Source organism: Echinococcus granulosus (assembly GCF_000524195.1).
Source record: "Echinococcus granulosus chromosome Unknown EG_S00003, whole genome shotgun sequence".
Taxonomy (NCBI): domain Eukaryota; kingdom Metazoa; phylum Platyhelminthes; class Cestoda; order Cyclophyllidea; family Taeniidae; genus Echinococcus; species Echinococcus granulosus.
In genome coordinates, this window is record NW_020170383.1 from 1,263,499 (window position 1) to 1,283,269 (window position 19,771).

The following is a 19,771-nucleotide window of genomic DNA, read 5'->3' on the forward strand; positions in this document are numbered from 1 at the left end:
ATTGCTGTACACACTTTTATTTGTTGTCGCAATGTAAGAATCATTTCACAATCAGCAATATAAATTGGCGCCAGATTAAGCTCTAGAAATGTCTTGCAAATACGTAAAAGTGGGAGTATTCCCATTGACGTGAGACATAAATAGCGAAAATACATGCAAAATATTCAATAAAAGCACCATCGGACAGCAAAAGTTGCGCAACTAATCTGAAAAGGCAAAGTTAATGAAGTGTTCTGAGAATGGTCGAGCAGGCGTTATCTCTTGCAGCTCATCAATCGCGTGAACAGTCTAAAAATGATTTGTAAAATTGCTCAGCAAAGCCCCATATTTCCATGTCCGTAAAACATTTTATGGATTAACCCCTTTACCTCTTCAAGGTAGCATACTTCAACCGTTGCCTCTTGCGCACCAAGCCAGTGAAGAAAGCTCGACTGAATTTTAAAAGGAAAATGGAGTTAGGGAAGTCCCACTTAGAATGTTGCTAAAGAATTCATTTTAATTGTACAAGTTGTAAGCCAGACTAAAACAAAGCAGCAAGATTACAATGTAAAGAAGGAGCTTACCCTATCAGTCGACCAAACGATAGCTGGAGTATTTGCAAGATTTTCGAGAAGGCGGAGGCGATCTGAATTCTGTAACAGGTGTGGACAGTAAAATTCGTTACTAGGTGACGGAGATGAAACATTATCACATTATGATCTATTTTGCGTAAAACAAAGCAGACTTCACTCAAAAGGAAATGAATTTAACGCCGCTTAGTGTTCAAGCGAATTAGATTTTATTTCAGTAAAAAGGAACCCCCCTGTATTTTAAGTGCTTGAATGAGATTACAGTTATTTCAACTACCATTAACACGGTTAACTACTTATCGTAATTATAGTTAATAGTGGTAGGCCGCAATTTATGACATCGAGAACAAAAGTTATAAAAAATACTGGATGCAGATAGACATTAGTGTAGACAGGAAATGGCGAATATCACTTAGGTTGTTTCTAGAACCAGGACTTGTTAAAAAGAATAGTTTAATTTCGGTAGCAAAGAACAATAAGGCAAGTCAGGGCGTAGACCACACTCAATGACAGAAATTCATAGCAGTCATTTAACAAAAGGCTTATAAGATAGTATGCTCTAGGAGATAAAGATATAGATACCAACTGCATGGGTTGATCTACAACCTACCAAATCGGGCAGGGTGCGTAGACCTGGACCATTTAAAAAGGGTGAATTGTCTCCACAGAACAACGGAATATCGCTGTTGGAAATCACTTTTTCAGGTGGAGTGCAAGAAAGGCGTTTAGGGCAGTCAAGCTCTCCTTCGGTTCCCGAAACAACATCTTCGCTCAGTAGCCGACTATCCCTGCTGTTTTCCTCTATGCATATGCAGAGGGGAATAAACACAAAATCAGCAACATTTCATTAAATTCGTGGATGAAAGTTTGCTCACTGCAAACGGCATCAGCGCAAATATATTTGTGCATCTTTGTACACAAAGTAGCAAGACACACGATTTCGAAAGATTGTTGCATAAGTGTAGGGAATGAAATAGCCGATTGATCGCCAAACCGTAAAATTGGGGCAAAATGGATTTTACGAACGTACCTCGATGTGGTGCGCCATTTGACCGAGTGTTTACGGCATCGGGACTCAACGGGTGCGAATAGATACACGAAGTATCCAGATAAACATCCGTTTCCACCTCCGCAAGCCCAGTTAGAGTCTCACCACTGGCGTTTTGAGTGGGAATCCACTGGTCTACTGTAGCACAATTGTCCTGCCTTTCCACAACCACACCATTGTCAGCGTTCAATCGCTCCTCCTCAATCATCTACTTAAGAAGTGAAACCATGGTCTAATACGGTCAAAGTCAGACCAGCTTTGACCGCAATTATTTAAAAGAAACTAAACGGTGATAAAAAACGGAAGATAGATTACATATGAAACATCTTCAACACTAATAGTTAATAACAAAATTTCACAGTACTAAATGCTAATCCACACCTCACTAACCACGATCCTGCAAATTCCCCGGAACTAGTAAGATAATAATCATTAACGTGGAATAAATAGTAAAAGAGATCAAGCGGGACTCACCTGAGGTATGCCAGTGTTACTGCAGGAGCACGAAATACCCAGGCCTTTTTTTTTCATGTCACCCCCAAAGGAATAGTCTCTTAAATCAGGAACATCAGACAGTCTATAAGCAAGGTGAACAGTAAGTCGGTGGATGAAAACGAAGTCCCTACGGGGTGGAAGGTTGCGCAAGCAGTTCTTCTTTACAGGTCATTCTAAAAAGCAAGAGAATTACCCTGAGTGACTAAAATGAAGCCTAATTGGAAACCGTTTCGATACTACTAATTAATGAAACGAGGAAGAGCAATTCAGTTAAGAGATAACAAGCTCGTTAACACCTAAAAAAATCGTGGGCGATCGCGCACTTTAACATAAGCTACCTTAGAACATTCGCAAAATACAATGTCACTGAATAATGTGAACCAGTATTACAGCATTTGCCTCCAAGATGTGCTTGGGAAACCAGGTAATCCAAACCTTGGTAAGTGGTCGACAAATTGAACAAAAAGCTTACATGCATGGAATCGAACCGAAGGCTTGTTCAAGACAATGAGTTTCCTTGACGAACTTTACCTCACTTGCTTGAGCGACAAAACGGCCCTAAGGAATAAGGGATGTCGAAAAAAGGCATACCAAATTGAAATTGTAATGTATTGAATACTCATTGAGGAAAACAATGAAAAAGCAAGTATAGCGACTCCTGAACTTATTTCTGAAAACTAGGTGCATAGCTTTGTACCCACCCACAGACCATTAGTTTTTCACTGTCTTCATTCAACGACAACTCAATCCAAAATTGCCCATCACACAACTTTAGTGACTAAACAATACAAAACAAGGAACAGACCCACATCTCTATCCTTCACTATTACTGCCTTTGGATCTCCAGGCTGAGTGGCCCATGACTGCTCAACAACGGATAGTTTGCAGCATAAGTAAATAAATGGAACAACGTCAGCCAACTCTTTTATGATTTCTGGAATTCGGAGACCAATAAGCCAGGGTCTAAGAGGCTTGATGCGCTTACGCCAATACTTAAAGCCCACACCACCGACCGGCACCATAACCCAAACGCAACAACCCGACAACTTTGAAAGTGGCGCACACAACACCACCATGCGCTTCCCAAGAAATAAAAGTAAATTTACAAAGAAAAAGCAAACATCAGAATCCAACCAAATTACCAGATAAAATCGGCTCAGACTGTGTATGAGTGTACGTACACAACCAAAACCCAAAAAGTTACATAGGAACATTTCAAGTATTGGAAACAGGGCAAACAGAGCAACGCAACAGCTGGTGCAAATGAAAAGTTAAGTCAACAATTCAAAGACTAATTTGAGCAATTTGACATATCTTTTAATTTTTGCACGTAATGCTATCTCTTCGGTTAGTGGGCGAATCGTCTCGGTTTTGGGGCTTGGTACCTTGACAGTAGGTGCCGGCTCCCGTCCATAAGGCATGCTGACCGTAAGTCACTCATTAGTTCCCGTTTATCTTGTCGCTGACGTAGAAAGGCTTTAAGGAGTTGTGAGCTTCTCCCTCCCAAGGGATATTACTTCTGTGAACCTAAAATGAGACAAGTTTAGTTTAACTTTTTAGGCAAGTAAGAGACAAATTAAAAATATGTTTATTATACACCTTAAGTGTCTTAGGTTTGAGTTAGTACATTAAATTTATTTATATTCCTATAAATAAAAGCTAATAAAAATGCAAGATAATAATTTTAATTATAAATTTTTAAAAAATATACAATTTTCCACTGCAAAATAGTGTGCAAATTGGATCATTCTTTGTTCAATTTTATGACCTAAGTGTTCTACCTTATAAATAGATTGGCTGCCGTTTCTTGTGGCATGTTTCGTTGTGGATTTTCTGATTTGATACGATGACTTCTGCGAGCCGGGTATTGCCGTTCTTGTCGTGTCACGTCGATAAAATACGCAATGTTTGCATTCTCGCCCACGTTGATCATGGTATGCTTGCAATTTTTTTTTAAATTATTCTCAGTATTTTCTCCAAACTTGCATGCACTCTTGTCACGCACCATTGATGCGTAAATTTTATAAATGATTGCCCTTTCTTACTTGGTTTCAAATGGCCTTCAACTCTTGTCTAGCTGGTATCAAATAAAGTGCTGGAATTGACCTTTGGCATACTATTTGTGCTGCTGCTATAAGCATTTGAACTACATATATCCACAAGACTCAAATCAGTGAGACTCATTTTACCAAGGCCTAGGGGAGTTTTCATTAAAACTTCGTTTATCTACTTTTTTAAAGGGAAAACTTCGCTCGCTGATGCTCTTCTTGCCACAAATGGCATCATATCTTTTCGTCAAGCGGGTGAGCTACGATTCATGGACAGTTTAGAAGCAGAGCAGGTGCGTGGTATCACGATGAAATCAAGTGCTGTGGCGCTTTTCTACAACCCTACGCTGAAACTTAGTCGACATATTTCTCCACAAGCTGCTGCTGATGATCCGGATTCCTATCTGATCAACTTCATCGACTCACCGGGGCACGTGGACTTCGCGTCAGACGTTTCTACAGCAGTTCGTCTTTGTGACTGTGCCATGATCGTCGTGGACGTTGCTGAAGGTGTCTGCCCCCAAACGCGGGCCGTTCTGCGACAAGCCTGGAATGAACGTCTCACTCTTATTCTTGTTCTGAATAAGTTCGACCGACTCTTTCTGCAGCTTGGTCTCTCACCTATTCAAGTGTACGATAGGATTCTGCGCGTTTTAGAGCAGATTAACTCTGTTCTGGCTGAAATGTTTACCGCAGATGTGATGCAGCAAACTCACGGATGGGAGGCTGATGTGTGTGCCATGTTTTGTTCTGTAGTAGTTTAAAGAACTTATTCCATTTTAAATTTACACTAGCACTTCCACTATATTCCTTGATCTCTAGCTTTTATACCATTGGTGTGTAGCATAAGTGCAAGTTTGCTTTTCATTTCATTTCGAATTTTTAATTGAACCACGAATGAAGGCTTGTTTTGAGCACTTGGGTCTTTGTGAAACCATGTGAACACCAAAGTTGAATGAATTTGTGATGCTTTCTAGTGTGTTATACCCTTCACTAGGGTTCCACCCAAGCTGGCTGTAATGCCTATGCCTTCTAGGGAGACTCAGTAAGGCAGTCAGCAGAAGGAACGTACACATGGAGCACGGGTTTGGAGGCAACAGATGACTCCCACGTGTATTTTTCACCTGATAAGGCCAACGTTCTTTTCACCTCCGCAGTTGACGGTTGGGGCTTTCGCATCTCCGATTTCGGTGATTTCTGGGCGGAGCGGATGAATCTGCCGAAGAAGGGTCTATTAAAGGCTCTTTGGGGTGATTATTACTTCACCTCCTCGCCTGATGGGGGTCTGCCTAGAGTCAAGCCCCATGCCAGAGCCAAAAACAAGAAACCCGTCTTCGTCCAGCTCATTATCGATCATTTACATCACATCTACAAGGTAGCTTTCCTCTCTCGTTTTCCAGACTTACACTTTTCTGCATTCAACTTGCATGTACCGACTGCACTGGTTCGACGAATGCTTCGATGAATGTGGTTTTCTTTTAGACAATTATTGTGGACAACAATCGCGACATGGCACCTCACATAGCTGAACGCCTAGGTATTAAACTAGAGTCGCGTTTACACCAACAGAGTGTGGACAATCGAACGCTGGTGCGCTCAATCCTCAGCACCTGGCAACCTCTTGGACCAGCCATTTTCCGAACAATTGTGGATACCTGCCCCAGCCCATTGGCTGCAATAAGTCGTGAAAGAGCTCAGTACATGCTGTTTGGCGAGTCTTCAGTTACACAATTTGTATCCGGAGAAGACGCAGTCGTCACGAGTGATGGTAGTAATGCGGGGCAGTCGATTTTACGAGAAGTCGTTTATTCTTGCCGTAATGATGGTACTGAGGAGGACTATGAGGAAGATGAATCTGCCGCCTTTCCTGCTATTGATGGTGATTAAGCTGAATTTGCCCATGTGCGGCTTTTATTTCGTTAGTCGCTCCGCGATCACGATGGCTTAATTGTTTTTAGCCAAATCAGAATCGACCTTTGACTTTTTTGTTTATTCTTTATTTCCACTCATAATGTTCTGGATGATGTTGATCTTCTTTTCAGCCTTGGAAGCTTGTAGTTCGAATGCTGATGCACCCGTAATAATCTTTGTATCGAAGGTCTTTTGGGCAGACAAACTGAAAAATGCCTTCTCTACCATCGTCTTTCCTAAGAATGTTCCAAAATCAGTTCAGTGAGTTTTACTTTAAGCTAATCGTGTAACTTTAATGTCACACAAAGAACATTACCTGCTTCCGTTATTTCAAGGCTCTTTTTCTTGATTTGATGGATTTTAGCCCAAGATTCTGTTTCCTTTTAAGAAAAGCAGATGTTTCTAATAGATATAGTAAGTGGATACATGAAGCTTTCTGTGGATGCTGCAGTTGCATTTGCATCCTTAACATATATCTAGACTCGTATTTTCTGTGTACTAACAAACTGATCGAATCAATTACGCTGAATTCATCAGTGCTAAACCATTTACCTCGGACACTCTTATCCCCCTTTCGCAGGCCTCCCAAATCTGTACAGTTTCCATCAGCTCCCAGATTTGCAACTCCTGGTCGGATAGTCGTTCACCACGACAACGTTGAGACGGCAATCAAAAATCCAGCAAATAGTCCCTTTTCAGACACTGAGTTCGTGGCGCTTTCGCGAATCTATAGCGGTCGAGTGAAGATTGGTCAACGGCTGTTTGTTCTCGGACCGAAGTTCGATGGAAGCAACGTAAGTGTTCTCTGTTTTTGCCTTAGACAATAACGGTCGAATGTATGTATGGGTGAAGGCTTTGCGATTTCCACTGCCAGATACCCAAATGCCTCTTGGATGCAAATCCAGCAGACTTGCCTCTTGGGCCTCTACGCATACCTGAGCCAGAGGAAGACGATTTAACCTCTTTAGTCCAGGCTCGCCATAGATCATCCTCTTGCTCGTCCATTTCATCCAATCTGAGTGGTGCGTTTTCCGCAGGCTCTGTCGGTGACTCAGGTCACCACGATGACCAAGTTCTGCGTCATGTCTACGTGGGTGAGATTACTGACGTTGTACAATTTTGCGGTGGTCAAAACAACGCATTCCATTTGAAGGACCCCTCCTGTCCTATTGACTCACTCAGCGCAGGCAATGTGGTAGGTCTAATGGGCGCCTCGGTCATCACCAGTCTACCCAAGTCGGGCCTTCTGGTGTCAAGTCTGCGTTTAGTTGCCACCTCGGAAGCACGCCGCGTCCTGCCCCTTGCCGGACTGGCGATTTGGCACGGTGCACCCGTCGTCTCCCTTGCTATTGAACCCGCCAGCGCTACTGATCCGAACGATATGGTGCGTTTGGAAAATGGCCTCCGACTTCTTGAACGCTCTGACCCTTGCGCTGAATTGACCTTCTCACCCAAAGGCGAGTACCTCCTTCATGCTGCAGGCGAAATTCACATGCAAAAGTGCCTTGAAGATCTCACCACGTACTTCGCTCCAGATCTTGAACTGCACACTTCTCCCTTTTTGGTACCCTTCCGTGAAACCGTCACAGAGGCCTGTCCGCCCGCCTCCTATGTCCCATTTGATTCTCTGGCCTTTGCCAAGGCGCAACTTGAGCGAGAACTGAAGGAGAAGCATCTGGTGTACGACGATGCGAGGGAAAATTGTGTGCGCCTTTGCACGAGCAATGAGGAGGAAGAGGCTTTTCTGCAGCAACAGAGTCTTCAACAGACAACCTGCATGGAGACTTCCGATCCAACGCGCTATCTTCCACTGGGTATGCTCCAGCTGCCGCACAGCAAATCGCGTACTCGCGTCTTTGTCCGTGTTACCGCTCATCCCGTGCCCGAAAATCTCCTCACTTGGCTTGAAACTCGCGCTGCTGCCTACATGCACCTATTGATGCGCGCCGTGAAACATAAATCTTCTTCCTCGCGTCGTGCTCTCACATGTTTGAAGAGGTTTGAGGAGGAGTTCTCTGCCCAATTGGATGCAGTACCACCAGAGGCTTGTTACTTTCTTGAATGGCACTCACTCAAGGGCCGACTCCTGTGCCTGGGCCCACAGCAGGTGGGGCCGAATCTTCTCCTCTCTCGTCTCCGCTCTAACTTTTTTCGCCTGGACACGGCTTGGGGTAAGCCAATGTCGCCGTGGTCGGATGCGGCCCAGGGGCCAGGGGCGGATGCCGTACCAACAGGCGAGGTCGGCGGGGGAGGGGCGGTGCATATCCCCTTCCTGAGCTACGGCAAGGCCATTCTGCGCGGGTTTCAGGTGGCCACGGAGCAGGGACCGTTGTGCGCTGAACCAATGCGTGGGGTCGCTTTCGTGCTGGAGGACATCTACGCCGAGGATCGCATCCAATTGCCCACGCCTCGAATCCTCACTTCTGCCGATCTTCTGGCAAAGGAGGCCACACACGAGGTGGCTGCAGAGCTCAAAAAAGCGAATGAGCCTGTAAGTTATTGGTGGACCTGGTCAATCGCGTAAATCTTGTTGGTGATCATTAACCTTACGTTCATCCTTTGCTTAAAACCACTTTCTATCATCTGGGTAGATTCTCTAAATGGTATATCATTACGCAAACGACTGGTTTACTATACTATGAGACCATCACATAAACGGACGAGGAATGGATTACCACGTTAATCTGATTGTAGTAGCAAATTCGTACATGAAATTTGCGGCCCAAACTGTAGTGTTTCGATATACATGTGCTTCATCATGTTTAGTTAATTTTAGCCTCCATTCAGCGTCATTTGATGCTGTAATCAATTTTTCAGGAATCATAAATATAGTAAATTTGTTTTTACCACGGATGAGTTTCCAAGGTTGTAGTTATTAGCAAAACATCAGTTGATGCCCTCTATTTTCCTACCGTCGGGGTTTGCACTCGATGTTGAGTCACGTGAACAAGTGGCCAGAAAATGGCATGCCACATAAATGAATCGCTATGGCATCGTTGTGTTTTCAACTGTACAACTTTTTTTCTGAGCAAAAGTCATGATTAGTCCTGATTTGTGATTTTGCGGCTCATTTTAGGCACCCGAACCAGTAGGAGAGGCGGCTGTAGAAAGCGACCCTATTCTCGCTGCTCTCAGGGCAAAGCAAGCGGCTATCAAAAGGCGGCAAAAAGCAGATTTCATTTCCTCTATGTCCTGGCTAAATTTGAGAGATGATGATAATGACGCTAACAACGATGAAGACGGGGAGGATGATTGCTTGGATGACGATGGTGATTGGTACAACGATGATAACGACAACTGCGATCAAAATCTATCAGAAGTGGAGGAGGAGGACGAGGAGGCCAACTCTGAAGTGGAGGAAGAGCATGCAGCCAAATCTGAGGTATCATTCTTCTTCCCCTTACTTATTTCTAACTCATTTCGTCCACTTTGTTTCCTGACCATTTCGTCAGTCGGATGTAAATTAGGCTCGAAATCCTCAATCACGACTGGTTGCATATAATATCGCTTTTCGTTACGACACGATTAGTGGTTAATAATACCATTTCATGCTTGATGTGCCAGGTGGAACGTGATGTATCTATTTATAAAGCTGTAGCCTCATTAGGTTACTGATATCGTGAATGTCGTGACACTGGAATCTCGAGATTTGTTTATATTGTCGTTCTGTTTATTTACAGAAGAAACTTACTCTTAGGGAGCACTTCTACTGGCAGCGGCGCAGCGACAACGACTGGCTCTCGGACGTGACGCCAGGTCTACTGACGCCCGCGATGGCTCGTGCATGCACCTCCGCCTTCATGGCCTGTCCTGCCCAGCGACTAGTCCTTTCCATGTATGACATAGAACTCCAGGTAATATCTGTGCATATTCCGTCGCTCTCCTCGGTCATGCAGGCCCGATGAATTTTTAAGAACTGATGCACCGTCCTATTCCTTATGTAGCTTGCTTAGTCATTTCGACAATGTCGAATCAATGTGTAGGTGTCTGGTTGGATAACCGATTTCGCTTACAAAACGTATTTGCGTATTTGGCAAATCGCACACATAAACGAATTCGGGACTGTGCGCCTTAGCGTCTCTTGCCAAGTCTGAGCTGATCCCAGTGTCTTGGTAATTGATAATGGAATACGGAGTCACAGGATTAATCTTTGGTGGGTTAGAATTGTTCTCTGTCTCATACTTGCATAAACCATTTGTCGTCAGGCCCGTGGATTTCGGACTCCTATATTGGAGTTAGCACTTATTGGTTGTTTCGAGCCCATGTGCGACCTTTAAGTTGATATTCTAAATAGTATCCTCCCCAGTCTTTCCTCGATTTTTTGTTGAATCCACTTGATGTTCTTGAGCACAAAAAGGCACTTTAGTATTAGCATCGCGGACTAATATAAGAATAGGTAGCCTTGACAAGGGAGTGCGGGGAAGGAAAGCATTCTTTGTGTGGCGGAATTTGTTGGTGTTCGCTCATCTTAAATTCGTCCATTCGTAATTTCTGTAGTGCCGAGGTGACGTGTTAGGTCGCATGTATGCAGTGCTGCGGAAGCGCTGCGGTCGGGTGGTGAGTGAGGACATGCGAGAAGGGGAAGAGTGCTTTGTGACTCACGCTCGCCTGCCGGTGGTGGAGAGCTTCGGCCTGACCAATGACTTGCGCAAGCGCACCTCGGGTCTGGTCTCGCTGCCCCAGCTTCGACCAGGCGGGTGGGAGGTGCTCGAGGTTGATCCTCTCCAGCGAGACGCCAGCGGCCACATTGCCATTCTTGGAGAGACGCACATCAAGGTGTGGCAGCGCCAGCAGGAAGCCATAAAACGCCTGCGACTGTCGGAGCGAAACACCGTCGTCACTGCCGACATAACCACTTCCCCCCTGTCTGGTCCAGGCATTGCTGTCCGACCAGCCTCCCCCAATTCGTCCTCCTCCACCTCTGACAGCGAGGTGGACGAGGATCTGGCGCAGGCCGAGAGTAACAACCAGCTTACCCGTCTGCGGACCTACCTTCGAGATGTGCGCAAACGAAAGGGACTTAGTTTACATGAACAAATTGTCACCTCGGCGGACAAACAGAGGACGTTAAAAAAGAATAAATAGTGGTGGTGAAGGCATTATGATTTAATTTTGTGATCATCTGCTATTTTTGTTATCCTCGCCCTTAATGTCATGTGTAATTAAGTTGCGCTCTTTCTACCTCCTGATCATTTCCCTTTTCCTTTGGTCTTGTTTGCTCGTTAACTCAGGCTGTCAGGCGTTATGCGTTGAATTGTTGTGAAGACATTGCAACGGTGAGAAGTTCTATCGACCGTGGCATTCTGTAGTGGAGTGAAGTATCATGAGAACGTCCACTTCCTTTGTCGTGGTAGGCATCATTTCGGCGTCTGGTTTTCAGTAATGCGGTTTCGTGGATTCGATGACCAGCGCAAAAGGCGTATGGGGTCCAATTTCGGAGGGTTACCTTTTGGCTTCAGTCGTATATTTAGCACGCTGATTGTGATTGTGTAGACTGGTAGTTGTTACTAATTTGGCGTCCACTGTGGCATCGTGACTGAGTACTGTTTAGCTTTTCTTGGCTGCAAGGGCATCGAGTCCTCTGAGGTTTTACGGACCCGTCTGTCCGGCTGTCAGTGATGTTTGTTCTTTCGTACTACTTTGCCTTGGCGCTTCAGGGGAGGACTTGTGCCATTGCACTAATGCAAAGAGTGTCAAAATGAAGTTGAGAAGCTTCCTGTGGCATTACTTTGCAAGATGCTAGCAGCCTAAGAAATCCCGTGCCCAACATTGGCATTGTTATTCTTAGAAGATAGCATAAAGCATTTGTTGTACTTCCTGATCATCGTCAAGGATTTGGATCTTACCTATGAAATAACTGATTTGGGATGTTAACAATTAGTGTGTCGTTTTGTAACGTATTCATTTGGGGCGATTCCTAACATCCAACAACTAAAGCTTAAAAATCACCTAAGTCACGTCATGAGAGTGCACTATGAAACGAGTACCTGAGTAAATGCTATTTTGCAGCATCGAGGGTTTGTGTCTATAGAGTTCATAAAAATGTGCAAAATAATTACAGCCAAAAAAGCTGCGTTAATCTGGGGTCACTTTTTTAAAAACTTACTGCATTAGTTTAGCACGAAAAAATAAATTTTGGACTGTTCGTTTTTTGCGCAATATATATGTAAATACCATTGTGTTCTTCCAACAGTTACAGCTGAATTCCAATTCATTGTCTAATTGGCTGACTTGTAATTTGCTCCTTAGCCTTCTTTTCTGTGCGCAACCTCAATGCCTTCTGCAGGCTTACATCTAGTTTCATGGATATTTCTGATGAAGTACTTGATCAAGAGGCAAGCTTGTTTTATGAAAATGTCCGAGCTCTTGTTGTTGTTTTTTTGACTATCTCAGTTCTTCTTCCACTATCATACATTATTGTCGCCTCAAGGCGGAAATACAAAGAACCTTATCTTTCTAAAGATGATATGTATGTGCACAGTTTTGTAATGGGAATATGCACAGCCACGATGACTTTAAGTGTCGTAATGTTTTTTATGCTTCCTTTGTCAATCCTTGCCAATGAAGTATTAATTTTGTTCCCTAACTGTTACTACGTTCAGTGGATTAGCGCGGGACTGCTGCGCACCTTTTTCGTATTCGTCCAGATTGCTTTTAAAGGAACATGCATTCTGATCCCATTCGGTTTCTTTGTTTTATCGTCACACAGTGTATACACTGGTAGCAAGGCCGTATCTTCACGCTTCTTCTATTCGATACTATATCTCGCAATAACATACCTTGCTTCATTCGGCGCCCTAACCACTTTGGTATCCACCTTTGCGCTTGCGTTCAAATTCCCAAATTTCGCCAGCACCAATGATTTCCTCACGAAGCTTCTACCTCGCGCTTGCCTAAATTCAACATTCTTTTACTACTCCTGGCCGCTGCAACTTTTAGGCGACATCATTTGCTGCGTGAATAGTTCCTTAACATTGGTACAGCAGTTCATTTCCTACATTGGTCTGGGACTCCTACTAATTTGCATCCCCAGTGGGATCAGCAGCATAATCATTCAAATGATGAAGGTTTCTACAACCCAATCTTTGCGTTCTCTCTCTAATGATATCTACATTTGGCAACTGATAGATGAGAGTTATCATCTCCAGCTACAACAGTGCTTAAAATATATTGAGAACCTAAACGAACCTCTTCGACACTCACTTCACTTGCAGTTTGACAAGCTAGATTATCGAATCCACTCGTGCTCTTCTGTTGACGCCCATTATCACTTGTCTTCCTTGGAGTCCAAAGATTCATTTGGCGTAAATTCATTATCCTGGGATCTGAAGGAAGTCTCACCTAAAACTGGCCGTTCACTGCTCTCTTCATTGGCCTTCCTCTTCCTCTTATCAGTGCTTCTTGCTGCCGCGTTGTATGCATCAATGAATGTCACTGTACTGCTCTATCAGCTCCTAACATCTCGTACCCACGGAATTGCAGACCATTCTTCCAGAGATGCAATCCTTTTGGGACATGAATCGGCCTCCAAGTTTGGGTTCATTGGTGCAAGCTTGCAAGTATGTCACAAGTAACATGTATTAACATTCTACCTAATTCTATTGGTTTGTCGCTAGTTTGACACAAAATAGGCCTTATTTTTACTATGATTTTCTTGTCTTCACTCGTATTACTTTGGCAGACACAATATGATGTAGACCGATAATCCCCGAGCTTCGAAATGCAACTGTGCTAGCTATTGAACCGTTATGTTGGCATCCCGGTTTTTCTTCCTATGGGTAGAGCGTACTATCTACATCCGAGTAGATGTGTGTCAATTTTCGAAGCAATATCAAGAATGGTCTACGGAGTTTTGATCTTGCTTTAACATGGAGTTGTGATCAATGGAGTCTTATTTTGAGACGGTAAAGCTATCTCATGTTCATGTAGGCGCTGAAATCCGCTCATTTTTAAGAAGTTTGGAAAGTTGGTGTTTCGGCAGACTTGTTGATGATCATAAGCACTAGCCGAATTTGGATTTTCGCTGTCAATGTGATAGTGGATCTGTTGTGTATTGTGTCACACTGCCGAGGCTTCTGCGAGTCTGGATGTTGAGTGTAAATTTGGAGTAAAAACTAAAAAATTAGCCGTCCTTTTTTAAATTGACGAGATTATATTCCAGCTACACTCACTGCATCATTGTCATCGAGTGATTAATATCTCTTAGCCTCCTCGTTTTTGAGTTTATGCATTCAATTGGTTTGTTCTCAAGTGTCTTGGCTTGTCGTTGGATGCTTTTGTCTGCCTAGTTCCGGAAATAGGGTTTTATAGCTTTTGAAGTTTTTATTCAAGTTGATGTTATCTGCTCAATATTTGGCCGAGCCTGAACCCTCTGTATGGATAAAACTAAAATAATTTCAGTAATTTCAATTTTATAACAATGTTGAAACGCAAAAGTGCGAATGTAGTCGCGCTGTTGGTGTTAATCCCAAAAGTAGTTGGATGTCAACTCTTCGCTGTTCGCACTTGCGCTTCTTCCCATATACACTACTTCAGGCGTCGTAGAAGTAAACTAGCTCACTTTTTGTCGTGATATTTTGTGCTATTCGCCATGTGACCCTCGTCTTCACCTGTCAAGACGCTTATCCTCATATGATGCTTTTCAACCTATTCTTCGCACTGACTTTTGTGTTATCTTTGTTATTCCTTTGAACAAAATGGGGCGTTGCGTGATAACTTTCACAAAATGTAATGCTAATAACTTTCCATCCGTGTGCGCACCATCTCTAACTACAGACACCCGTGGCGCGATCCGTTCGTCAGACAATGCACTACATTGTAACCTAAGCATTTTTGCGTGCACTGGATAAGGGAATTCGTCGGTGATTTTGACACAGAAAGTTATCAAGTATGACGGGTGTAATAGATTAGGTACAAAAGTAGCAAGACGAGAAATTCGTACAAGCTTTACATCGATAAATGGGTAAACAATTTCTTAGTTGGTTAATCTCTTGTTTTTTTTGCAGTTCAGCATTTTTCAGTCTCATTGAAAGTGTATAGGTGTATTTTTCGTTTTCTGCATGCTCTTTGGCGGTACTTAGTCTTGCATCATGTGACTGCCCTTTTGTCCAGGAATTCAATTTACTACGTTATTTGGGATGTATGAAGAGTTAAAAATATGGATTTTGCTTTTTTTATCATATAGCGACGAAGATATTTCAGTGTTCGTTTTCTAATCAAACTGTCAAATTGACTTTTTTTAGCCGTTTAATATTTGGTTCCACGAAATTCAAATGCAGCATGAAGTGGTTGTTATTCATTTTGCTGAAATACTGGATTGCAGCAACAAATAATTTTACTGAAAAACTAGGGTTTCATATTGTCAACTTTCTATTGCTTTGAACTTGCTAAAGCAAAACACTGGTCTTCCTCAAAAGTATATTTCAATCAAATTCCAAAAATATTACTCCTCTTTGTACACATTTGCCATGCTTCTGGTAACCATCGCATTCCGCTTTGTGAGTGCTATTCACAATTAATCTGAGGGGTCTATGACAACTTTCTCAAGCCCAACTCCATCAATTTGATCTGTCTCGCAGTTACACGGTCTTTTTGGCTTGTTGTTAAACGTCAATAAAGTATTTGTAACATTCACAGCTGGTAACAAATGGTGGCTCACAAGAAGTACAGATGGTCTTTTTGATTTAGCTTGTGTGAATCTTCAGCAACATTCTTGTGAGGCTAGTTTTTTTTTCAGTTGATCGGTATTATTCTAAGTCTGAGCGTTTCCTGATGGCTTTCGAATTTTGTTTGAGAAAAGCGGCGGTGGGAATGGTGTTTTAGGAATCGCACTCTTGAAAAATATACCTTTTTTAAGCTAAATACGGAGGACGTTTTCTCTGCACGATTTTGATAACGACTTCTTAGTGCGTAAAAAAGGTTATCTCTAAAATACATTCCTCAAATTACTCATTTGATTGTTTTACGAGCAACAATCATTAAACCGCATTTTCTCCTGTAATTTTCATTTAAACTACATGATAAAAATTTAGAGATTTTTAGTTTTATGTTGTTGCTAACTAAAATTTACAAACAAGATCTCTTTTATTGTCGATCAAGGTTTCAAATCAATTCCCCTTAATTTTGATCAAAGATTGTTGTATTCCTTTAAACTCATTTTCGGTAACGGTTTAATTGAGGTTCACTATATTTTTACAAGGGGGCATTTACCGCAAATCTTGCAGCTAAGCTGGTCATTGCAGCAGTTTCTTAGTTAGTAAAAATAGCGTTTTTTTATCGAATTGAAGCATCATTTATTATCACATGTATTTTGTTTTGTGAACATCCGTTCTCGCGGGGTAAAATCTGGGCGTAACTACTCCTGCTGCACGTGCTTCTGTCTTGCTTCATTTCTTCTTGATATTCTCACTGACATGATAGTTGTTAGTCAGGGTAGGTACTAGTATTCCTGTAAATAGTTTATGGTACCTGTAAAACGCCTAAAAAGATTTTCAAACATGATTTACCACAAGCTTTATGCATTTGGTTACGGTGGGACTCTTTTTCCATGCGTACTACTTGTGCTTTCAAAATTGCGTATTACGAACAGTTAGAGTTCCTCTTCCTCTGTGGTCTTGCGCGGATTATTCCTTAGTATTCCTGATTCACTTTTAAATATGCCCCTTATCCTTAATAGCAGAGATACCTGTATGTTACGCCGCTCATTCTATGTTTACTGCTAAACATTATATTAGAAATGCCATACTTGAAATATTTATTATTGTTTATAACAATTGACGAATACCAATTATATTCAGTCATGAATTAATAATAGTTAAGGCGTATAACATATTTAGGTATAGTTATATATCTATCGAATTTAAATATCACCAGAACTTCATTTCTAGAGCTTAAAAAATATTGAATTCTTCTCACATCTGCTTCAGGGGTATGAGCAGCGATCTTTAACTGTCTATTTGCTTCCAAATGTTCAATTGATAATTTTGCTTCTTTTTTTGCAAGGCACTGATGGTGGTGTTCGTTATTTGCATCAGTCTGTTTGGCTTCTACTCTCTCCCTCTGGTGTGCAAGCATATCTACCCACGAACCCACAGCGCTGGTATGGCTCTCCTCCTCTTTAACGCTACCTGCATCCTTAGCATGTCCTCCGCAGTGCCCCTCCAGGCGAGTTTTCTGGGTCTGGCCACGCCCTCCTTCCCTCCGGTGTACTACTCGACCCTCGATGAGGGATTCTGCAGGCCTGCAAGTTGTCCCTGCCTACAGTCCCCTCCTCCATCTTCACTACTACCCGACCCCACCCACTACCTCAACGGCTTTCATTCGGCCGCCTTCTCATTCAAGGGGTCCTCGAAGCCTCCTCACGATCACAGTCTGCAGCCGCAACACCAGCAGCGGGATCTCTTACGAATGAAGGGCATGTGGAAGAAGCAGCAACACACGATCCAACAGCAACACCAGCATCACTTGGGCACTATGCCCCTGTCGTCGCCGCCTCCGACGCGCGAGTTGATGATAATGCTGGTCTACAACTTCAGTTTCATTGCCATCTGCTGGTGGCTCTTCCGACTTTATGTCAGGGACCTCGTAAAAGTGAAAGAGCAGTTGTCTTCAGCGTGGGTCGTTTTAATACAATGGTGGCTGGGTGCCACCTCCTCGAATGCAACGTCTTGCTAGCCTCCTACCCGGTGGCGTCGGCAGCATTTACTCTTAGTTATGCACAACTTTCACTTTGTTTATGCGTTTCTATGTGTAGTGGGCTGATGCCTCCTTATTATTTGATTGTTATCCCATTCCTTCTCCCCCTTTTCAATAAAATTTATGCAGTAATCCTGTGTGTGTGTTGTCTTTTTTTGTGATTCTTGGGGTTTCGAAACCACACATGCAAGTACACATGTAAATTGGCCAGTTTGCTTGTTTAATGAGCACTATGGCTTTGAGAACGAATGCTGCGATACTGTGCATGTCTGATGTATAATGTGCTCACCATCCTACTGGACCCCCCAATTGCAGTGTGGAATCCTCCTGTGGTTGCAATGTTATGCCAAACCAAAACCAATCTTGAGCAAATTTTCTTCCTGGATATTAGCTTGATTATTTCAGCATGTGTTGCTTTTCGCTGCTGTAGTTTTTGATCCGCAATGAAAATGGATGAAGAACTTTTTGGGGGCACCGGTGGTTCTCTCCACCCATTCACCTGTTAATGTTGTAGGAATAAAGGGGATCGCTGGCTTTAGCAGTTGTTTTTTATTTAATGTAGGCGCGTCAGCCTTTGGTCTTGATGGGTGTTGAGTACATTCTATGTGTTCCAAAAATGGCAAGTGAACAAAATTTGCAGCTATTCGGACATCAGTTCGGGTTCTCTGAGGTTCGTCCGTGCTGCAGCTGTGACGCGCTCCGTGACTAACTCCTATTAAAATGATGCTTCGGCATTGGAAATGACTTGACAGATGTCTAAATTAGTGCATATCTTCCGTTTTGATGTACACTTTACAAAATGGCACATGACTGTTAAAATGCCTGATTGTCGGCGCAAAATTTGTATTTAAACACAGAGCTTGCGCTGATGGAGCACTAAGGTCAACTTTCTGTTTGGTAAGTCACTCGCCCTCTAAATGATACTTTGCAGACTATTGCGCAAATCTAAAGTACTTTTCACCCCTCTTTTTAAGTATGTCAGGTTTAGAATGTGAATTTCATCCACCTATCCTACATTAATGAAGGCGGAAGTCGGATGATCACTTGACGTTTTCAAAATGATGTGGGAATGTACCCCAGTTACTCTCACAAAGTTGGAAAAAAAACAGACAATAGACTGAATACTAGCCTTTAGATACTGCTGTCAAGTTGTTTTAAGACAATCACTACCGTCTTAAAGGATTTGATCACACTGCTCATCTCGTGAAGCCGTGGTACTTAGTAGTATCAAGTAGAAAGTGGAATTTTCCACATATTTATTTGTAGTGTTCATTTTCACCCACGCACCCCGAGGTCTATGAATTTTTTCAGAATTCCTCTTACAACTGTTCTTAATATCCTTCTTTGTGATAAAAGTTATTGCTCTCTCCGTCATTTTCTTCTTTGGGTGAATAGGTGACTGTTTACTCCGTTACAATTCGTTTTGGTATTGACTGCGATGAGGTAGTGTTTACCCATCTCCCTTGGCAATTGTTAGATGGCATATAAGGTACGTGACTTCCAATTGGATTTGTAACTTTTTGTTTCAATCATTTTAAGCATTTAAAAGCAACTAAATATGGTTTTAACCCACTGAACTATTTCGAAATTGCTGCTGCAATGGTGTGCTTTCAAGATGTCTGTTTATAACTTTTTAAGTTAGGAAAACAACCATGTTTTTATTTATTCGTAGTGTGCAGCTTATTTGGATCCAATGCGCTACGTAGGGGAGGACAACTGATGCTCTACATGTGCTATCTTTTCAGGTTATCTTATCATTATGCTGGTTGCTGGTATCATTTCCTCATTGTCGACAAGTGCATAGCCAAGCTGGCCAAAATTTTGTCTCACCGAGTCACGATGTTAGCGACATAAATTTGTGTTTGCATTTCGATCACTTCAAGTGATTTTTTCCCAACGATGTATTTTGCCAGTCAACTATTGATGCTATTTATGGAATCGGTTGCGTTAGATAATACCTTCCTCCTCGTTGCCTTTATCGCATAAAGTTCCCTTAATTAAGTTCT

At 42.6% G+C, this 19,771-nt stretch overlaps 3 protein-coding genes across 3 annotated transcripts; 2 read left to right on the forward strand and 1 right to left on the reverse strand. All coding sequences in view use genetic code 11, as the record gives it.

Annotated features, from left to right (window-relative positions):
• Positions 1–201: 201 nt before the first annotated feature.
• EGR_00828 (hypothetical protein) lies at positions 202–3,134 on the reverse strand (the record flags this gene model as incomplete). Its single annotated transcript, XM_024490077.1, has 8 exons — positions 202–288; positions 369–431; positions 564–632; positions 1,180–1,370; positions 1,600–1,825; positions 2,092–2,194; positions 2,585–2,670; positions 2,922–3,134. The coding sequence occupies 8 exons, from the start codon at positions 3,132–3,134 to the stop codon at positions 202–204; spliced, it is 1,038 nt and encodes a 345-aa protein (XP_024355480.1).
• An 824-nt stretch (positions 3,135–3,958) lies between these two features.
• EGR_00829 (Elongation factor Tu GTP-binding domain-containing protein) lies at positions 3,959–11,156 on the forward strand (the record flags this gene model as incomplete). Its single annotated transcript, XM_024490078.1, has 10 exons — positions 3,959–4,046; positions 4,251–4,891; positions 5,197–5,535; positions 5,643–6,039; positions 6,203–6,332; positions 6,652–6,865; positions 6,946–8,562; positions 9,148–9,453; positions 9,752–9,925; positions 10,569–11,156. The coding sequence occupies 10 exons, from the start codon at positions 3,959–3,961 to the stop codon at positions 11,154–11,156; spliced, it is 4,494 nt and encodes a 1,497-aa protein (XP_024355481.1).
• Positions 11,157–12,373: 1,217 nt separating this feature from the next.
• EGR_00830 (Limb region 1 protein) lies at positions 12,374–19,485 on the forward strand (the record flags this gene model as incomplete). The annotated part of the gene is made up of 4 exons (XM_024490079.1): positions 12,374–13,630; positions 17,073–17,660; positions 18,328–18,435; positions 19,438–19,485. 4 exons carry the CDS (start codon positions 12,374–12,376, stop codon positions 19,483–19,485), a joined length of 2,001 nt encoding a protein of 666 aa, XP_024355482.1.
• Positions 19,486–19,771: the final 286 nt, after the last annotated feature.